Here is a 20,959-nt window from a genome sequence, read left to right on the forward strand (position 1 = left end):
ATATACATTTATGGATCAATAAGCTTCTGCAGAGGAGCTTGTCTATGAAACAAAATCAAAGCTCCCAGCTCTGTGCCACATTACTAGGGCCAGTAGCGTTGGCAGTACCACAGGATTCAGTACCTAATGGTATACATTCTGTTTAAAGCTATTTCAATATGAACATTTTAAAACAATGATGTTTGGTACAAAATATTGTTTGCTGTTCTGTGTAAGGTTGTTGATCTCTGAGGCCTTCAGTGTTAAAACGTAGAAAAAACTTTTAGGTGCTTTAAACCAAAACATCTTCTAAACAGCGCTGTATATATTATGTTAAACTCAGAAAACCCCACAAACTCTTGGCACAGACACCTGCATGTGTGTCTAGACATCATCTCTCTTATAGCTCAAAGGCCTGCCAACTTGCTCCATATGCATTTTTCATCCAAACGACAAAGGCGAGCAGCGAGCACCTGCCTGAGTGTCAATCCACAAGACTCAGACATCTCCTGCAGGAAAAACAGGAGACAAATCCGCTTAATAATCTACATTTCCAGAGAGGGAATTGCTGGAGGGCACAAACAGCCCAGAGCCTACCGGGAGGGAAAATAGAATTACTCTGAACGGTACAAAGCTCTAAAAATATGAACGACTGGTCTGTCTGTCTTGTGTGTTGGAAAATATAAACCACTTGGTTCCTTCCACGTCACCCATTTCCCCCTGCAGAAAACAGAGCTCTCTGTGGTTTTACAGGGACAGCACAAACTCCAACAGCAAACTCTTAAAACACATGGACTAAGAAAAGGAGCCTATATTTAAAACCCATATTTAATTGTAGAAAAACACAGCCAATTCCAGCCACAGGGCCTGAGGCAATAAGCTGAGCTTGCATTGTGACTGGCCTGTTTTCACTGGGGCCAGAGCACTGGCAATGGAAACCTAAAGCTTAAGAGAGAGAGAGAGGAAAGACAGAGAGGGAAAGAGAAAGAGAAAAGGGGGGGAGAGGAAGAAGGAGAAAAGCAGAGTGCAGATAATGAATGAAGGAGAGAAAAAATTAGATTGAGTAAAGGAGAGTGGATAATGAGTGAGAGAGAAAGAGGAGAAAAAAAACGCCTCCCTCCATTCTGTCCTCCTTGTCTTGTGGTGCAGGGTTATTTTTAGCTACGATGGGGAGCAACACGGTGCTGTAAAGGCAATCATTTCTGCTGCGGCACAGTCATCGCTCACCGCGACATCTCTGTCACAGCAAAGGGAAGCTATACACACACACACACACACACACACACACACACACACACACACACTACCACACACATTTATGCATGCATGCACACTACAGTTCAACAAGCACGGCTTTTAAAGGATTGGTATCACTATAAATACTTCTGGACTGAAGCTGCCAATATTGATATTCCCTCTTTTGTGCCACAGCCCTGAAGATCTTAAAACATCACATCCAGCTAGAAACCACTAAAAGCTGCCAAAACCCAGCTTGAAAACTTTTGCTTCTCTAAACTGAAAAAATACCAAAAAAGTAACCCCTTTTATGTCTTTATTTTACACTTGGCGGCTACTTCACAGAGGTCAAGCGTCTCACTTTTAAGTGGTTCTCGTTTTTCCACACATGTGCAGTGAAAACAAAAGCCCCTTCTCAGATGCCAAAGCGTGCATGCCAGCCATAGTGTGTCGGGTCAAACCAATCATGTTGGGGATTAGCTGTGAGCACTTTGAGAGACACAATCACACACACCACTGTATTCCCCAGCTGACATTTACCAGGTCAAGGAGAAGAAACCCTATCACAGAGTTCGAATCAATAGCTCCTCTTAAAGGAATTAAGACATATTTCATTACACAATGCAGCTAATAGCGTTTTTCTCTAAAGATCAATGTTCATATGCCATTTACTTCTCTTCAGAGAATCAGTCCACTTTCTGTTTGTGTCTGCTTACAGTACAGTGTAGTAAAACTAAAGTAATCAAATATCATAATGTCTGTCTTACATTCTGAAATTTGATCCTTGTGACTCTTCACTGAAAATAAAATGGCTCTATGACCAAGTAATTAGTTACTCTTTGTGGTAAGAAGAGCCATCTTCAAGACAATTTACTCAAAATGTGTCCTCACTAGAATTAAAAGAATTACTAATTACAGCTCTGAATGCTGTAATTAGTTATCTCCCCTCACTAGTATATGGGGAGTTGCGCAATTCAATGCTAATTCAGCAAGTACTGTAACTTTGCATATGGATGCCTCGGGCAACAAACTTATCAAATAATGTAAGGGGTCTGAGATGAGAAAATAGCACACTGTGAACACTGCTGCAAAGAATAGTGATGTGTGGAAAACACAAAAAAACCCTCTGCTTCTTAATATAGTATGACTCAGCCCCTGCATTACTATGCAGAGTACGGGATTATGGCAGCCGATTCTGCACATTCCTGGATGTAATATATAAGTGATAGGAGGTATGCAGCCAGTGATTGGAAAGGACTGGCATACTAAGGTACTATCACATCAGCTTGCAAGGCTTCAAAGCAGCTCTTTTATACGTACTGTACGTAAATGAGAGTTGAGACTAATTAGGCCGACAGAAGGAGGAATCCTACAGTTAGCAGACAAGACAGCCAAAAGGCCTGGCTGCAACAGTGCCATGCAGGTGGTTTTTGCATAACGTAAGAATCCTTTACCTGTGGCAAAGCAATCATAAATGATGTCTGACTTGAGGAATGCAATCAGACATATCCATAGCACTTATTTCAAATGATGTCACGCACACGACAGATCTTTTTTAAGTAGTTTGAAGGAAAATATGAATGTATGTGAGGCTTAAGTAAATGCCCTGACTGCATGCTGGAGCTGGGTGATGTGGTTGAGACAAGTGAAATAGAAGTAGAATATTTTTCTGACACTGACATGGGAAATGTAGTTAAAATTACACACATAAACATTAAAATGACACAACACAACCTCTCATTTATGTAAAACAACAATACCTAGAATGCGTATATAACGCACATAACCAGGAAGGTAGTGATCATGTGACCAGGGCTGACAGGCGTAAAGAAGGAAGAAGTATAAAGAGAAAACCTCTGGAAGTAGGTTGGGGTGGTGGATGGATAAAAAAACACAGGACTTTCCCCCCGGGAGACCGGTGTTTGTGTCCCCTGTGAAACCAAGTGAGTTTCACACAGGAGTTATTTAAAGGCACGTCATAAACAAGTTTTTTTCTCCCCAAAACCTAACCTATGTAACTTTTGTTGAGTACATTAGCATAACATTAAGTACATAACATGACATTAAGGACATTAAGTACTTAACTTAATGTTAAGTATGTAACTTGACAACATCCAGTCCTTTTTTTTGCTAAACCTACCTTTCATAACTTTACTTGGCTAAACGTTACTTACCTAATCATTACCTATGTAACTTTGCATTAATTACATAACTTTATGTTCAGCACATAAAATGACGACTCCATTCGGGGGGGGGGTGCTAATTCATTAGATATGTGAACCGTTGTACGTGCGTTTTCGTTCAACATCATATGAACCTTTGTATGAAGATGCATTGCAGTGCCACATCTATGGTACCATTTCAGCTCCCGACAAACAGAGTTTGTTCCTGCTACATTTAGAAAATGCTCTTTCATGTGGTGACAAAAGGTAAAGTGGCATTATTTAACAGATATCTGCTTGAATTGTATTAGTTGGACTGATAATGACAATGTTACTGTTCCTTGTGTCATTTTGGTTGAACCTCATCACACTATCTCGAATGTTTAAAATGCAAATGTTTATTCTTACCGGTGATGAGCTCTCGTACTTCCATGTCATTGGTCTTCCTCAGCAGGCGGACAAGGGCTGGGATGCCATCACAGTTCTTGATGGCCACCTTGTTGTCATTGTCCTTGCCGTAGGAGATGTTGCGCAGGGCACCACAAGCCTTGCGGTGGACTTCAGATTTGGGGTGGTCCAGAAGCCCCACCAGAACGGGAATTCCCTTCAGCTGACGCACATCTTTCTTAATCTTGTCATTTTCGTAGCAAAGGTGCTGCAGGTAGGCAGCTGCGTTGGACTTGACCGGGTCAATGGGGTGGCCTAGCATGGCGATGACCTCGGGGAGGTCTGGGTCACGCCAGCGCGGGTCCTTGCGGATGCTGTCGATGGATGGTGAGCGCCTGCCGCCCATGCGGTCCAGACTGGCCATGCTCCCCCTCTCGGGCTGGGCCAGGGGCGCTGAATACATGCCATGGATATAGGGGTGGCGCTCATCGATCAGCTCTGCCTCAATGGCTTCGTCTGGGTACCCTCTGGAAGACAAAAGAAGAGAGGACGGTGAGGACAAGGGAGACGGACGAGGTAAATGGAGGGTGACTCAGACAGATTTGTCTGAGAGAAGAATTAGGCAGTTGGTGGAAAGACTTTGAAAAAAGGCCAAGTGAGGTGGGCGCCATTGACTAATGAGGGGAAAAGGGAAAGCAGAGGACAGGGTGAGTGAGAGGTGAGAAGATGTGGGCAATGAAGGGGAAAACAGAAGGAGTGCAGGACAGATAGTGAGGGAAAGACGTGGTGATCTGTGGTTTGGATCTGTTATTAACAGCTCTGCCAGAGGGACTGAGGTGGCAATTCCCTGCAATAAGACTGATACAGTAAGCAACGTTCCACTTATTATTCCTCCCTGTCAGGTGGTAGCAGCAAACATGTCAGACATCAACAAACATAAGGTCTTAGAGAGAGTGATTGAGAGACAGGATAAGATTGAACAAAGAAAAAGCAGGCAGTTCACAAAGAAACAGAGACAAAAGCAACACCAAAGAAAAAGCTTTGAAGGAAAGTCTTGTGAAGTTCTTTTTCTTTTTTTTTTTTAAGGAAGCCACCATATAGAGTAGAGAGGAGATCTGATGTGTTTTCCCCCGGGGAACAGAGAAAAGAGCTGTGCTGTCCCCCCAGGGAGGACTATGAGCCCTTATGATGCCCCCGGGGCTCCCTGTGCTCACAGCGCCGAACACTTGCATGCGGTTGCTAAAATGTTAATGGCCATCTCTCTGGGACTTTGCTGCTAGCATTAGCCTCATTAGCACGACTACTGTTAGGGGAACTGTATTGAGCTCTACTCATTTACAGTGACAGAAATAAGTGATGTCCTCTGGGGGAGGAAGAGGGGAGCTGTGTTTTGAGGGTTCGTGGGGGGGTTCCTTTCAATAAATCTCAAGTTTCTGGAAGTCTATTCTATACTCCAGGGTTCTTTACATCAATGCTCTATCAGAACATGAAAATATAACCATTCAGTTCCAATGACGGATCATTTATTGCTACTTGCAACAGTGCGGGCTACTTATTTTACTTAAGGCTCTTTAATCATGGCAACGATTTTTCATTTGTTGGGCCAACTCTGAAGATGGAGTCAGGGGAGCAACATTTTACACTGGCAGAGAAGTTGCAAAGAATATTTTCCAAACTTGTTCCACAAAAAAAAAATCTTTCTGAACACACACCACAGAGTTGTCTAAAAGGATGGTAGAATGTTTGGTGGGAAAAGTTATGACATGGGGAGAGGAATTTAATTAGGGTTGTGTACTTATGCACAGCCTTTATCATCCCCCCACCCACCCCACAGCTTGAGATTTGTTTATCCTCGTTACATAATCCAGCTGGTCTCCTCTCACCATCTTTGATGTATGGTGGTTGGTGGTGCAACAAAATGGTGGCCAACGCCGGTGGTTGGCAGGGAATTCCAGACCGAGCTCTAATTTTAATGAGTTTTATGTTAATTATGTGTTTTTACAGTTCTTCCCAGGCATGCTGGGGAAGAGGGAGGGTGGGTGGGTGGGTTGCGGGGGGGCTCTGCATGCCATCTCGCCTCGGCTCTGGTGTATTCCTCTGTTGATTTTTCTTTTATACAAACCTCGCAGTAACATATTGGCTTTTATGGCAGGACTTTGTGCATTTTACTGCCAGGGAAATCAATACGAAATGAACTGGGAAAGAAACTCCTGGCCAGGCGATGTAACGAGATACTAAATCCCCTATTCAGATGGATGGAAAGAGGATTAATACAGATGGAGTGCGGCACCGCCACAGTTGAATACGGCCCTGTGTCCAAATGCCGCAAGTTCAAAGAGCCACGGTGGCAAACTTTGCTGGACAAGCTTTGGTTGCCATGCTGTCAAGAACAGCTGTGACTCTGGAGGTCTTTTTTAAACAGGTGTTCCTCCAGACTAAAAGAGAAAACACTGATATGAACACAGCGACCCACTGTATAATTTCCTTTAAAAAGTCGTTTTTCCAGCTTTGTGGAATATGTTGTAGAGCCACAAACCTCCACAGGCCGCCCGAGCCACAGTATGGAAGGAGGGGCCAATCAAGCCTGATTACAGAACATCATTTTGAGGACGAGTGCAGCTCTGAGGTTTGGCGACAATGCTGAGCTGCATGACAGACTGCACGGAAAAAGGGGGAAATTTGTGAGTTTATGTGCACGTGCTGGTGGTTACTAAATGCTTCCTTGCATATAAAGGATATAAACACACACTCCCACACTTGGAGGCCATCAACTAGTTTCAGATTGCGGCGGGATATTGAACATGACAGGGCAAGCAGGCAGGAATAGCCCTCCTAAAGAAAGGGCAGTACACAATCTCAGCATCATCACAGTCACATAGCGCTGCATACATAACAACCATCTCTTTCATGCATCTCTCTCTCTCTTTGACTCTCTCTCTCATTATCTGTCACACCGTGTTTCTCACACACTTTCTCTCACACACACTTCAACACACAGATGAGATGTACAGTTGTGCAGATCGTGGCTCATTTAGATCTGGGCCGATGCGGCGGGGCTTTTGGTAAAGCAGGCGTCGCGAGGCTGAGTGATGGGAATGTCAGGATTTGCATTTAAATTGGCGCCATTGTGTGTACAGGGAGGGGTGTATTCACAGGATGTGAAAGGGCTCTCCGCCGCCAGACGCGATGCTCCGAGCATGATTACAGCAGATCACTCTCCTCATGTTAATCGAGCTGCTAAATGTCTGGACTATTCCTGTGTATCTGTCAGAGAATGCGCGTGTGCGCTTGTTTAGTTCTAAGATGCAAAGAATAGAGGGAAAAGATAAACAGTAGATACGAGATGTACGCATGTCGGCAAAACTTCAGCACTCATTTATTTATCTGGACTTTGTCACATCCTTGCTATTCCTCCTTCCCTTCATCTTCTGTCAATTACTTTCATCATCCTTCAATTGCCGCCGTGCCTGACCCTCTTCCTCGGCAGGCTCATGAAAGGAGATCAGCTGAAAGGGATTAGATGCTCGCAAGAAGATGTTTGCATCTCATGTGCACACATTACATCTCTGCCGCGTTTATGAGCTTTTCACTGACTGCTCCTGCCAAGCAGATTGCTCATTCTGAATTATGGGCAATAATTGTTTTATGATGCACAAGAGTCTTTGCGGGACAGAGAAGAAAGACGTGAGAAAAGAAAAAAAACACAGCAAAGCTAGAGTGTTTATGTCTCACCACTTTCTAATTCCTCAGCCTGTTTTGATGACATTATCCACTTCCACTGCTGCTCGACTTCATTCAATTAAGAGCACAGTGACATCACTCAGAAGTTTCTTCTATAATTTAGCGGATGCTTCTGACAAACCGCAAATGTGACAGACAGGAAGTTTAATATTAAGAGGAGTATCTTGCTCTCAGTAAAAGTCTCTTGGCGGGATTGAGGAGGGGGGAAGGGTCTGGATCACTTCCATGAGCTGTTCCCCACAGACAGCAATGGATAAGAATGAGACCCCCCCTCCTCCTCTCAATTAAGAGATGAGTGAATGTGAGTATGCATGTGTGTGTGTGTTTATATGTCTGTGTGTGTGTGTGGTGACCCCTGGATGCAGGTGGGTGGGTGCAGCAGAGTTGGTCGCCCAAGGAGAGATGAGCCATTAGAGATTGGCTTAAAGACGCCCCTGTAGTCTGGCAGAGTTCAAAAGCAGCTATTAATCACACTGGCATGAGGACACACGCTGTCTCTCTCTCTCTCTCTCTCTCTCTCTCTCTCACACACACACACACACACAGAGAGAAGTGCTCATGGACACACACACTTTCTCTCTCTCTCTCTCACACACACACGCACGCACGCACGCACGCACGCACGCACGCACGCACACACACACACACACACACACACACACACACACACACACACACAGAGGATGGGTTGGGATGGGGGAGGGAAAGTAAAGGGAGTGAGATGCAATCATATCCAGACAGTGGGGGGGGGGGGGGGGGGGGGGAGAGAGAGAGAGAGAGAGAGAGAGAGAGAGAGAGAGAGAGAGAGAGAGAGAGAGAGAGAGAGAGAGAGAGAGAGAGAGAGAGGGATGCAGACATGTTCATTATCTGCAAAACCTGAGCAGGAAGGAAGGAAAATGAAATGTCCTTGCCTCCCTCTGTTGTTACAGTCCTGCTTAATAATTCACTGTTTAGGTAAATACAAGGCTAATTGTTTTAGATGTGACACGTTTTTAAATGTTTTTGTATCAAGAAAAATAAATGCTGACCAATGAATGTCTGGAGAGCAGATCCATCCCAGATGAAGTATGGCAAGGAACTTCTATAATGACATATGTAATTTTATATCACGACACAGTCTGCCCAAATAATTCTCACAGTAGAAACAGGATTCCCAAATCTCAATTGGTGGACGTATGTTGCATTTATACACGTATACCCTCGTAGCCCCCAAACTTATGACCAAGCATGTAAAAAAAAGTGTTTCAATTAAAACAGAAAAAAAGAAGTGCACATCATAAAACATGAGTTTTCCACTGTAATTTCACCTTCTGGAGCGACATTTCTTGTGCTGCTTTCAGATGCATTTCACAAGTTTTAAACTCTCTGAAACCTGAGCAATTAGTTGCATGAGCTCTTTGGCAAGAAATGTATCAATAATTGCAAGAAATTAGTAGATTTGGAAATGTTTTTTTTTTTTTTTTTAAAAAAAAAGCTAAGGAAAAATGTATGGGGAAAAAATATACGTATAATTATCCCAATTATTAAAATTATGCTACAGAATTACTGTAATTTTTTAATATTTGCTCAAAGTTGTGTTTGCCCTGTTAAATTCCTATTTATTGTCATTTTTTGTTCTGTTTTTTTGTTGTTGTTTTTAAATAGTTTTCAGGAAATTTTCTTGTACTTTTAACTTCTTGCTATTTTGGGGCCATTTCGTCTTTAAAAAAAACCCCATATAGTACTTTGCTGGTAACACAGGTGAGATCTTGAAGATGACCCTGAAACACTACCACCTCCATGACCTCACCTCTGATGTACACCGTATGCTTCAGTTATTTAAATGAGTGAATATGAGTAATAAATGCTTCCATAAAGGTGTACTACATATGATTCAGAAATTGTCCCACGCTCTGCAGCATTAACAGCTAACTGCTGTCTTTTAAAGAAGCTTTGGTCATTAAGCCATCTGCTTTTCGGTGTCTGACAAACACATCATATGTTCATTAAATGTGACTAAAAGATATTCTCTCATTTGGTGTTTTGGTGGAGATCCCTTCCAAAAAAGCATATGACTCACATCATTGTCAGACTGATGAAACCATCCACTGATCCCTTGTGACCTGTATGGTAGCCTGCGCATTCATTACGTGTCCCCCACTTATTCATTTAGCTTGTTCCTTTAATTTGTCACCATCTGTACATTAGAGATACATTAACACTAGAGTGAGGCTGGCTCACACATTCCTGCACAAAATAATACATCATCATTCCCAACACATGATGGACTCCGCGGCGGTGACAAAATGAGTGCTTGGCGCTGATGCAGGAAGCCGTTTTAGTACTAAATGTCTTCATTTTTGTCAGAGCATAATTGAGGGCTTGCAATGCAATGATAAGCTGTAATTAAAGCGCTTTAATTCCCAGATTCATTACAGCACTTTGGAGTCGCCGCTCCCTTCTTGGAAGAATACTAATCGCGGTGTGAGTGCACAGGAGAGCCTGGGCACTCTGGGAGGGCTGATTGTCACAAAAAGCGCTTACAGTATGCTGATGTTTTTGTGTCAGCTGATTTGGAGTGCAGGAGAGACGAGGGAGAGAAGAGAGAAAGGAAATATTTGGCTTTTTATTTTCTGCTGCAATTAGCCAGGCAGCAGTCAGTCAAGGGTGGCTGTAAACATGTGTGTTTGTGTTTGGGCATTCACGTTAGCAGCTGCCTGCCTTTGTGTGTGTGTGTGTGTGTGTGTGTGTGTGTGTGTGTGTGTGTGTGTTTCTGAAGGGGTGTATGTGGCTGTTAAGGCTGTGTTGTGACACATGTAAGGCAGCCTACAAATTGCCTGTCACAGCAAGCGCCTCTCACTAGGCGGATGGGGGAGTGACTCATTTTCTGAAGATGTGGATTTTTATTGAGTGTGTGTGTGTGTGTCTGTGTGTGTGTATAAATGTCAGAGCAAAGTCAAAGGTGTGTAAAGGCAGAGGGTCTGATTAGAGATCTACTTTTCTCCACATGCACATCAATCCAGGGGGCCTCTAAACCCAGCCAGCTGTGGATGCATGAATGTGTGTGTACCTGAGTTTAATTAAGAAAAGTCTAAAAGCACAACTCATGGGCTGTTGAAAAAATGCTTGCTTAGATCTGGCTTCTGGCCCAAACATTTTGCCCTCAGACTGAAAAAAACTTAGAAACATCCATCTGCCACAGATCGCCAATTGAACTTCAAAAGTCTCCTTCACTTAACCTGAGGGTGAACATTTTTTTCGGCGTCTCTCTTTGGGCTGCAATGAAATGATTGGAAACTAAGGACAAGAGTCCATTTTGGGATGCTATTGTTGGAGGCTAACATGCTTTTTTTGTCATCTGGAGCCAGGGGTCACAATCCTCTCAACAAAGGTTGCACAAAAAAGCCTTTGAGAGATGACTGACCAATGCTTCTTGTCCTCCCCCACTCTCCCTCCATCCTCCCCCCTCTCTCTCTCTCTCTCTCTCTCTCTCTCGAATCATTCCCGCCTCTTTACCTCTGGCACAAACACTTGTTCGCTATCTATTTGCAGGAGAAATGACAATCAAAGACTTGTTTTTTTCTCGCTTCCCTTCTCAAGCAAGTTGCTCAAGGAGAAGAGACATCTGTTTACTTGCGCACGGCGTAATGCAGTCTTTTTTATAGCGGGAGCAAGACGAGTATTCTTTATTCTCTCTCATCTTTAACGGGATGATCTCTTCTCATGTCATGGCGAAGCCTGCGCTCATGCATATGAACAAGAACTTGCTGTCCAATGTAAAAAGAATAACTTGTACTGTACGAACTTGCACACTTTCAAAAAAACATTATTTCCTGCAAACTCCAGCAGGCTGAATCCTTTAACACGATCCGTCAGGTTTTTAACACCAGGTAGTGATGTGTAAAAACAACTGTTATGCAGAATTATCTGTGTAGTGTCTTTGTTCCGAGGTTAAATAGCACTTCCTGTTCAAAAGCAAACTTCAACTCTGTGTATTTATCCTCACCTGATTCGGGGCACATCGCGAAGAGGTTCCCGGTGGGTGCGACCCCGGTTGGCTCCCTGCAGGGTGCGACGGTTGGCAGTGGAGTAATCGGGCTCCAGTTCATAAGGCTCTTCTTCTTCGGGGCCCAAGCTGCGGCGATCATCCTCCAGGCCATATGGCTCAGGCTGGAAGCGCTCTGGCTGCGAGCGGTTCAGATCCACTGTGCTGCTACCCATAGGCACCTGGGGCTGGGCCACGTGGCCGTAGTCATCCTTGCGAATAGGCAGCGTATAGCTGTTCTCTGGCCGGTAGCTGTTGGGCAGGTAGGGGTAGCGCGGCGGCCGGAAGTTGACGCCGCGTGACAGGCTGCCATAGTTGTCCGTCAAATCAGCATAACCGTCGTGCAGGCCGTAGTGGCGAACATACTGGCTCTCGGGCGTCTCTCCGTAAGAATCGTTGTAGGAGTTGTTGTAGGAGCGGGTCAGGGTGGATGTCGCTTGAGGCGTTATGAAGCGGTCGCCTCCATTCTTCATGTAGCGCCGGTCGATGGAGTCGGTGTAGCTGCCTAGTGGGGATGAGCCCTCGGGCATAGGCATGCCGTCAGGGCCCAGGGGCACCTGACGCACCGTCCGCGTGGTCACCGTCTTCACCATCTTAGTCACCTGTGGAGGAGCAGATACAGCGGTCAGACGGAGCTGCATCACATGACAGAACCTAGAACCACTGTGTCACACAATGAAAGAGGCAGACAGATAAACTGGATAAAAAGGAATCATTTATGATAACTTTAATTCTTGGTGTCCGGATTAAGACATGCGCATCATATCTAACGCAGAGGAAAACTTTACGATTTGTGTTAATTCAATCAAACTTTTGAGTTAGTCTATTTTTTATCCCAGGAGAGTATTGTGGTGCATAATAATGTCATAAAATTCTGTTTTATAAAATGATGGGTTCTTAAAGACTCAAAGTTTCCAGTTGGAAATTTGAACTGAAAAGCCCCCTGAAGTCAGATTACCAACTTGGAATGTCAAAGGAACCTAACCAAACCCAGCCTTAAAATCCAATATGGCAGCTCTTGTATCAACAGTAGTGAATGCTGTAGTAATTCTACGGCACTTTTGTCTTACATGTTTCTCACTAAAACAATCATAGACATAGAAGTCCTGTCCAACCTCTATCTGTCATTGTGTTGCTATAGTGTTTGTATGCGCAAATACAGCTTAATGCGTTGTCTTAAACCGGGATCGCAAACAAGGGCTATCCTTTCTAGAACTGGTATTGTAAACAATATCTTGATTTGTTGTACTGGTTAACTTGGGTTTGATGTCATTCCCAGCTCAGACTTTCAACTTCCGACGTACATAAATAATGAGGGGAGACGTGTCCCCCGCATCCCCCTCGAAATCTACGCCTACAGCAGTATCCTGGTGTTACCTTTAATTATAAAGTGGAAAAAGTCAGTGAATGCTATAATAATACGGCAAACACAATCAGCTGAATCTGAACCCACAGTGTTGTATGCACACAGTAGCTGACTCTCCTGGATTGTGCTGTAACAGAGCCATCTTGAAATGCTACAGCTTCACTGGACCTTGAATCCTGTCTGTCCCTGGGGAGCAGGGGAACATCACTCTCTGCAGCCGGAGGACTGTGACAACCAGACCTGCATGTATGTCTCTCTCACACTCACTTCATCCAATAGCTAAAAAACTCCACTTCCTGTGCTGTCTCTGAGGCTGTCTGCCTGGAGAATTGCAGACAGCCCCCCTCTCCACCTCCTCTCCTTCCCTGGGCTCTCCGCCCATACAGAAACCAATTTGCTGCCCAGTGAATTCTGCTGTGGCCGATAATTGGCTATTTTGTCCACGGCTATAAATTCATCTTCAAAATTAATGAGGTTGATGAAAATTAATCGTCATCTGCAGGGGTGCAGGTCTGATGCAGTTCGTGTTGCGCCTGACAAGGTGTCGCAGAGAGGGTCGCTCCCACTTGACGAGCGTAGACCGCCCGTCTGAATTTCTCAGGGAAAGGGAGAAAAAAAATACTCAGCTCATTCCCGCGTCTGATGGGTTTAATTTTGGACACCGTTCGTCTTAATTGTAATATGCTTTCTTTATTTTCCCATCAATGCCATAATTTAGATTTTAATCAGGAGTGAGCAAAGGCATGTAATATTATCAAGAAACTACAACAGGGCATTAACCCTCGCAACAGAGGAGCAAAAGCACAAACAACACGTTGGTTGTTCAACACTGCGTCCTCATTAACTCGGCTGAAACGGAATTGAAATCTTAGCTGGCCTTAGTGTGATTACACCCTGACTGTGAGATACATAACGAAGCCTATTTCAGGAACGCCGAGGTTCATATCCGTGTTCAGAGTAATTAGTGAGTAATTTATGTTTGTTTCTGATGCCACTCCGCCTTGGCTTTGCGCTAGTTAAAAATAAAGAGCTCATTTGCTCGAGTCACATTAGCTAAAGCATATGTATGACCTTGGAATAACGAGCTCACTTTCATCCTCGTGATTCTCTGTGGTAAGAACGCAAACAAGGCTGCAGTGGTGTTCATATCATGAGTCCGAATGCTAACTCTGGGCCTCAAGGGGACCACAGGGGCCGGGGGCTGAATGTCAAACCCTGAATACAGCGATAACACCGGCATATTAAATGTCATTTATTAAATAACACTGACTTTAGTTTTTCATACGCTGTATTGATTTTCTGGAGAGATACAAGGGAACCTGGGCCTTGGGAATAATGTCAGACTTTTTTTTTATCTGTAACTGGTCATTTTATTGTTCTTTTATTTATCATCATATTTTATTCTATTCTATTCTATTCTGGCTGTCAGAGCTGAGAGGAGAGCACTGTGAATGCTACAGCATCCCAGCCTTGACATGCCCAGCTCCCTTGTACTAACACAGCTTTTTAGGCGATTTGCAAGGGGCTGCAAAGGGAGCCATCACACAGTTTTCAAAACATTCTTTGATGTACGCTCGAGTTCACAAGGCGTTAAACCGTCGCGCGAGGGGAAGCGAGCGGAGGCAAGGGAGCTGCATTTCAAAAGGGGCGTCTGAAATATGCTAAAGCCGAGTAAACAGGGGCTAAAAGAGAATTGCTAAAATGGCGGAGAGTGTGAGTATATGTGAGCACATTTAGAAATACTATACGTTTGTAATGTGGAAAGTCATGGTCGTGGCTGAAAAGCATTTGAATAACGACTGCAGGCAGTTAGACACAGGCCTTAACTGTTTACCAAACTGTTAAAGAAATGGGGGGAGAGGCAGCAGGCGTCAAACTGTCCACTTTACAGCTCTGTAAGAGGTTTCACAACCTCTGCAGCACTCATTTTATTGAGAGTTTAAATGGACGTGGTGGCCAGGGGGGAGAGTGGGGGAGGACAGGGTGGTAATTCAGATATTTAAGAAGCCTATGATCGTGATGCCTGTGATTCATTTTCAGACCATCTAAAGAGCACCTGCGAGGATGGCAGAAATAGAAATTGTTAGTTTCTCTGCAACGCTACAACATCTAAGCGGCTAAATGTGGGCCTCTTTAAAATGTTAGAGGAACAAGGGGGGCAGGCGGGGGAGGGGGAGAACACAGCAAACATCACACATGGTTCGGCATCCTTTACTGGTTCTGTCAAAGGTGGGGTGGGAGTCAAGATGGGGATCGGTGTGGGCGTCCGGGTGGCAGGCCTGGACTCCCCTAACAAGTTGTCAGTCACCATCACAGGGTGGTAGGTGCAGCGGGTGATGGTTTTGACCACTTTGGTCACCTGGAGTTGGAGGGACGGGTAGGTAGAGCTCTCAGTAATCTGCATTAGATGTCATTATTCGTAGGTGTACCACCAGCCTGTTGCTTTTGCTCTACACTGCACACTTTTAAGCTCCATATAGCTGCATAAAACCTAAGAGGAGAGAGAGTGTTCTTGCTGCGCCCCAGTAACTATTTTAAAGACTGCTTGCTGAAGTTGATAGAGTCTGTCTGGAATAAAAGCAAGTAATGCACTCTGTGTGGCAAAAGCGTCTGTTCTTTATTCTGTCCTCTTCAACAGTGGCACCTCATTTTTCAGAACAGCTGTACCTGATAAACTAAACTCCTACCTACTCAAGGTTGGCTCCCCAGCGTGTGCGCGCTAGTGAAAGTGCCTTTTATTTGTTTGTGTGGTCTGCCTCCGTTCTCATTAGCTCATATCCAGAGGAAAAGAGGAGGAACGCTGCTTTTATTGGCCCAACGCGGCTCTTCCTACGACATGACTGGTGTTCCATTCAGAGTGTCTGCCAGCAGGAAGAGAGGGCTGGATGGTGGCCAAGGGGAAAGCACGGCATGCTGGGACAGGAGGACGGACGTGGATCTAATTGAGCGCAGACATGCGCCGGGAATCGTACACACATTCAGGGTCCAGGCCAATCCGCTTTGAGTTGAACTGATTGAAAACGTAAATAGAACCAGCAGTTAATCTGCTACTGAAAGGCCGGTCATAGTTGTTTTCTAATTGTACATGAAAAATTGAATTTGTCAGCTGAAATGTACTCTGATCCCCAAAACAAACGCACGCTTGAGTGCAGCCTCTTTGCAGCTGATATTCTCTCATATACGTTAGCTCCATCTTGGTACCAATTTTCTTTCTTTCCCAGTATTCTAACTAGTTATACTGCTGATACTAAATCAGCTAGAAACATGTTTACCACCGAAAAAAAGCTTTTTTTTGCCTGCAAATCAGGAAGATAGGAGAAGCTTGTGCGTTTCATCCTCCAGTAGTCAGATGGGGGATAACCATCAAGGGAAAGGAGTGTGTTAGCATTAGACAGTATGGTAAGACTTTGGTTCAAAAGAAAAAGATAAGCACATAAATAAAACTGTGAGTTGCTGCAAGATGACGATGGAGATAGAAAAGGAGAGGGGGTGAAAAACAACACATGAAAGTGTGTCAGAGAGAGGAGATGCGAAGAGGACAAAAAAGACAGGGGGAAAGTGAGAAAGACAGGAGGAGAGGGTTTCTTTGGGGTAAACTCTTGGCTAGGTCTGGATCCACTTGCCACCACAGTGTTGGCTTCCAAAAGTTCACCCTCAACATTAATCTGCTTTTCTCCTTAAAGTAACTTCCAGAGAGCGTCCATTCTCTCTCGTCCCAGCAGGGTGGTGGCCCCTTTAAAGGAGCGTCCTTCCTCTTCCCTTCCTCAGCAGCAAAGCCCTTGATTAGTGTGATGTTTAACTGCACATGCTTGTGTGTGTTATCCCTAAGAAGGTCTGTGTATGAATTCATAAAATCATGTGAGTGTGAGTGAGTGTGTGTGGCCAATCCCCTCGCAGTAAACAGGCTGGAGGGCAATGGGCCCTCCCTGATGAGGGATTAGACCAGGCTTTTTAATTACAGTTTCACAGTCCCCAGAGTAGGACCTCCACACAGCGCTCTCCACTCCTCTGGAAGCCTACAGCAGCTGCAGTTGACTGTGTCTACGTTTACATCCCGAGTCTCAAGCCAAATGTTGCAATATCAGCTTGTCTTTGAGGGTACGTCTCAAAATGTGGAGGCAAAAGGGAAGAGCTGCAAACCCCCACCTGATTTTTTCAAAAGGAAATCTGGCACGGATTCAGTTGGGAATTCCTCTCCGCGCACAGAGAGAGATGAATTCAAACTTACAAGTGGAATGCAGACTGTCTTCCGAAACACAATGAAAAGGCACACTTGAAATTCTTCAAAAACTCCAACCTGACACCAAGAGGAGGACATTCTGGTTTGAGCAATTGCAGATTACTGATGCTGCTTGAAATGATTTTTCTCAGTATTGGGGTCTTCAAAGTGGTAGCAAATTACTTTAGGGAGCCAATGTACAAAATGTACAAAGAAATGGTAATTCATACCATTAAAAAATAAAAAACCGAGCTATCACAAGGCTACAGCTGGCAACAAAACAAACCTAAATAAGTAAAAAGTCATTGAAATTATAATTCCTAACACGGGGATTTATAGTGTGTCCTCAGGATGTTATTTCAAGATTATAGTTAGCAATTCAAGGCACATTTTATTCCAACATTCTTACATATGGGACGTGTTATTGGTGCTGAGCGGTGGTATTTTGTACCTCCTATAATGTCAATGCGAGACGATGTAAGACAGAATATAAAAGACAGAAATAAGGAGAGATCATGCAAAAAAAGAAAGGAGGAGAATGGGTCTTGTCCCAGAGGGGTCAATGCAACAAGCAGCGAACTGTATTGTAGAGTATAGACTGGAGCATTATTTGGCTTGTGATGAAGCAGACTTTGTTGCATAAGGCTGCTGTAGCCTGTGTGGGCACACATAAAATGGTGGCATGGTGGTTAAAAAAAGCCATACTGGTATAAAAGTCCACTCACCTTCACGTTAGATGAGATATCCTTACAGAAAAACAAAGGAACAAAAGTAGAGGACGAATCAACAAAAGAGCTTTTAAGAAGCACAAAAGTAGGAGAACACCAGGGGAGTTGGCTCATAATAACACAATAATCAAATAAATGAAGCCATGAGAGGGAGATGAAACCACTTTGGGCTGTAGGATTATGGGATTTAGAGTTCTTCAGGGTGGAAGTCTGGGAGAGGAGGTACAGTGCCTTGCTGTTTGGAAGCGGTAATCCATAAGCATAATATGAAGCAATATTGAAATGGATCAAAGGGACTCTGGGGGGTTTTGCAGCTATGAGCTCAATGGGTTCTCTTTGCCACAATAATGCAACTGCTCTGAGGTGTCCTGCTCAGGTGTGATAGTTGGTAACAGGCTGAATATCAGCTCTGTGCAGCAGATTATATAAGAATCATCAGTTTTATCTGTAGGTCACAGCTAACTTTCCGAGTCCTTTTGCTTAGAAGCATTCCAGAGTTGAACATTTTTTAACTGCTTAAAGCATCTAACATCATTACAGTATGGAAAAAGGGAAATCAACACCCCAAAAATTTACAAATGTACGTGTGTTTTCCTGCCATTCTCTGCCTATACGCTGGTTCCACTTTTGCATCTTACCTTGGTTTCTGTGCGCCTTGTGGTGCCGTCATCCGAGGTGACCACCGAGACGTGGGAGGTGGGGGTGCCGGGGTCCTCCTCTATGGTGACCGTCTCCTCCACCACCTCCTGCGGCTCCTGCATCATAGCCAGGGATGTGGCGTTGCTGGGGCTCTGCTCCTGCACACACAGAGGGGTGAGGGGAGAAGTTAGACAATCAGGAGTTAACGGATAGACTTTCATATTCAGTCGTTTGAAAGAGTGGAGAAAACAGCACAACATTGAGGTAATCTTCCATTAGATACACGACAAGATGAAACTTTAATTGGGCCACTGCAGCAACAAATTATATTAGAATCCAGCAGAGAAAAATAGAGCATAAATAAGAACATTGCAAATGAAGGGTATTAAATATAATGCCACCCACAATTTGCTATGCGAAGCTGGAGCATTAACTAGAGGAATGGAAAGTGTGAAACACAGTACATGAATAATAATGTGTGGAAAATAACAGCACTAAAATATACTGAGACAAGGTGATGAATGAAAAGTGTTTACGGTATACAAATAAGCAAATGTGATGTGACACACTGTCGCCTCACTGCAAGAGGGTTCCCGGTCTAAGCCTGCTGGTTAGCTGGGGCCCTTCAGTGTGGAGTTTGCATGTTCTCTCTGTGCTAGTGTGGGTGTTCTCCAGGTGTTCTGGCTACCTCCCACAGTCTAAAGAGAGGCAGGTTAATAATTGTGGACTCTGAGTTGCCCATAGGTGTCTATGTGTCAGCCCTGTCTGGCAACATGTCCAGGGTGATGGAAAAAATTGGCAATATTTAGATTATCAATCATTGATTAGTGTTGGAATTTCTAACTTCAATATAACATGAAAAATATTCAATACCAAATACCATTTTCAATACCACAGGGAAAAAGTGACATTGAGGGCATACAATTTAAAATATGTACTATAAAATAAATATACGAAGGCTTAAACATAACATCGCAGACTTTTATTTTCTTGGTTAGTAGCAGAGATCAAAATTACTTTAGTAAACATTCATTTTAAAAAAGAGTGAGAAAGCAAGGCTCGTACTGGTGTATCGATGCTGCAGAAAATGAGTTTTGATACCACTTTGGATAGTCAGAACGTATGTATTGATAAATCAATATTTCTGACAGCTCACATCTGCATATCCAATAACTTCAGTGCAAAGTGAGAACCTCGAAACATATTGTCATCTTTGAGATATGCCTTTATTCTTGAAATCTCTATGGCAAATCTGTGCCACCAAACACACCTCCTTCCTAAACAGAGCCAGTGCCGAGCAAGAGGCAAAGACAAATACAATCAGGATATTTACTGATATCATCTCACAGCCATCACAGGTCCACTTAAACTGAACTGAATCAAAATTGTATCGTGGTAGACTTTGTGATTCCAGAAAATATTGTATAGTTGCCATAAGAATCAATATAACATCATACTGCAATAAAACTAGTAATTTACACACCTAAATACTACTACACATTGTTTATTGATTAACTTTGTCAAATATGCAATGTAAGAGCCACTGAGATGCCCATCATCACAGAACATTGACATTGGACCCCTGATTAGATTAATTAACAACAAGTTAAGTTATTAGAATAATATTTGCACATGGTAAATACAGTATGGTATGATTGGGGTTAGTCAACTAAAACTAAAAATGCTTATGGAAAGATTGTGGTTATCACAAAATAAATTATGGTACAAGCCCCTTCACCACCTGAATCTCTGCACCCTTACTTGTCAGTCATCTACATAATAAGGTTCCACAGATTATTGCTTGTAACAGCACTGTAAATATTACATCTGTAAACACACACACACACACACACACACTTGACAATGCCTATATACTATACAAGAAAAAAAAACAATAAAGACATAGCTTTACAAGTTTGTTTCTTGTCCTGGCAATCCATGATTTATTTGGCCCTGATATTATATCCAAACACTGCAATGCAGGGTAGCTTGCAACTCCTCACCTCTTGAGACTTCAAATTGAGTTAAATTTCTTTCAAGGTAAGCAAAAGCCTGGAGCACTGTTTTTGATTCATATTTCATTGGGAGGCCATGGATTTAAAGAAAAAGTGTCCATGGGCTAAGGATGAAAGGGAGCACAGAGTCTCTTGTACCCCACCTGACCCTGTGTGAATGCGTGCGAAATATGTGCTTCCTGCTGCACTTCCTGCTGATGGAAAATGATATGAAGTCAGTGGTCGGAGGTGCAACGCCCTGGCATTGCCCCGCTGCTGTGCATGAGTGTGACAACATTACAACTCTCAAGATGGAGAGGGGAAGGAAGACATTTGAGGCAATCACTGATAACCAAAACAGCACGAAGCCAAGAGAGGGAGAGGAAATCAAAAGTAATGGAGAGGGCGGAGAGGGAAACAGTTGGAGTAGAACGGTGTAGTGGAAACTGGAGTTTTTCCTTAGAGTGGAAAAGGAGGAAGCAGC

At 43.7% G+C, this 20,959-nt stretch overlaps 1 protein-coding gene across 6 annotated transcripts in view; it reads right to left on the bottom strand.

Annotated features, from left to right (window-relative positions):
- Positions 1 to 20,959, bottom strand: part of arvcfb (ARVCF delta catenin family member b) — a 128,175-nt gene that overhangs the window by 72,434 nt on the left and 34,782 nt on the right. For 3 of the 6 annotated variants that reach the window (XM_042487457.1, XM_042487458.1, XM_042487456.1), the window contains exons 2-6: positions 18,481 to 18,639; positions 17,840 to 17,860; positions 15,111 to 15,254; positions 11,491 to 12,131; positions 3,786 to 4,291 (exon numbers count right to left, since the gene is read on the bottom strand). In XM_042487457.1, coding sequence (XP_042343391.1) covers positions 3,786 to 4,291; positions 11,491 to 12,131; positions 15,111 to 15,254; positions 17,840 to 17,860; positions 18,481 to 18,639 — 1,471 coding nt within the window. The remainder of the gene's footprint in view (positions 1 to 3,785; positions 4,292 to 11,490; positions 12,132 to 15,110; positions 15,255 to 17,839; positions 17,861 to 18,480; positions 18,640 to 20,959) is intronic. The other 3 variants (XM_042487462.1, XM_042487461.1, XM_042487459.1) reach the window with 2 other exon arrangements.

This window comes from Plectropomus leopardus, chromosome 6, assembly GCF_008729295.1.
Source record: "Plectropomus leopardus isolate mb chromosome 6, YSFRI_Pleo_2.0, whole genome shotgun sequence".
NCBI lineage: Eukaryota > Metazoa > Chordata > Actinopteri > Perciformes > Serranidae > Plectropomus > Plectropomus leopardus.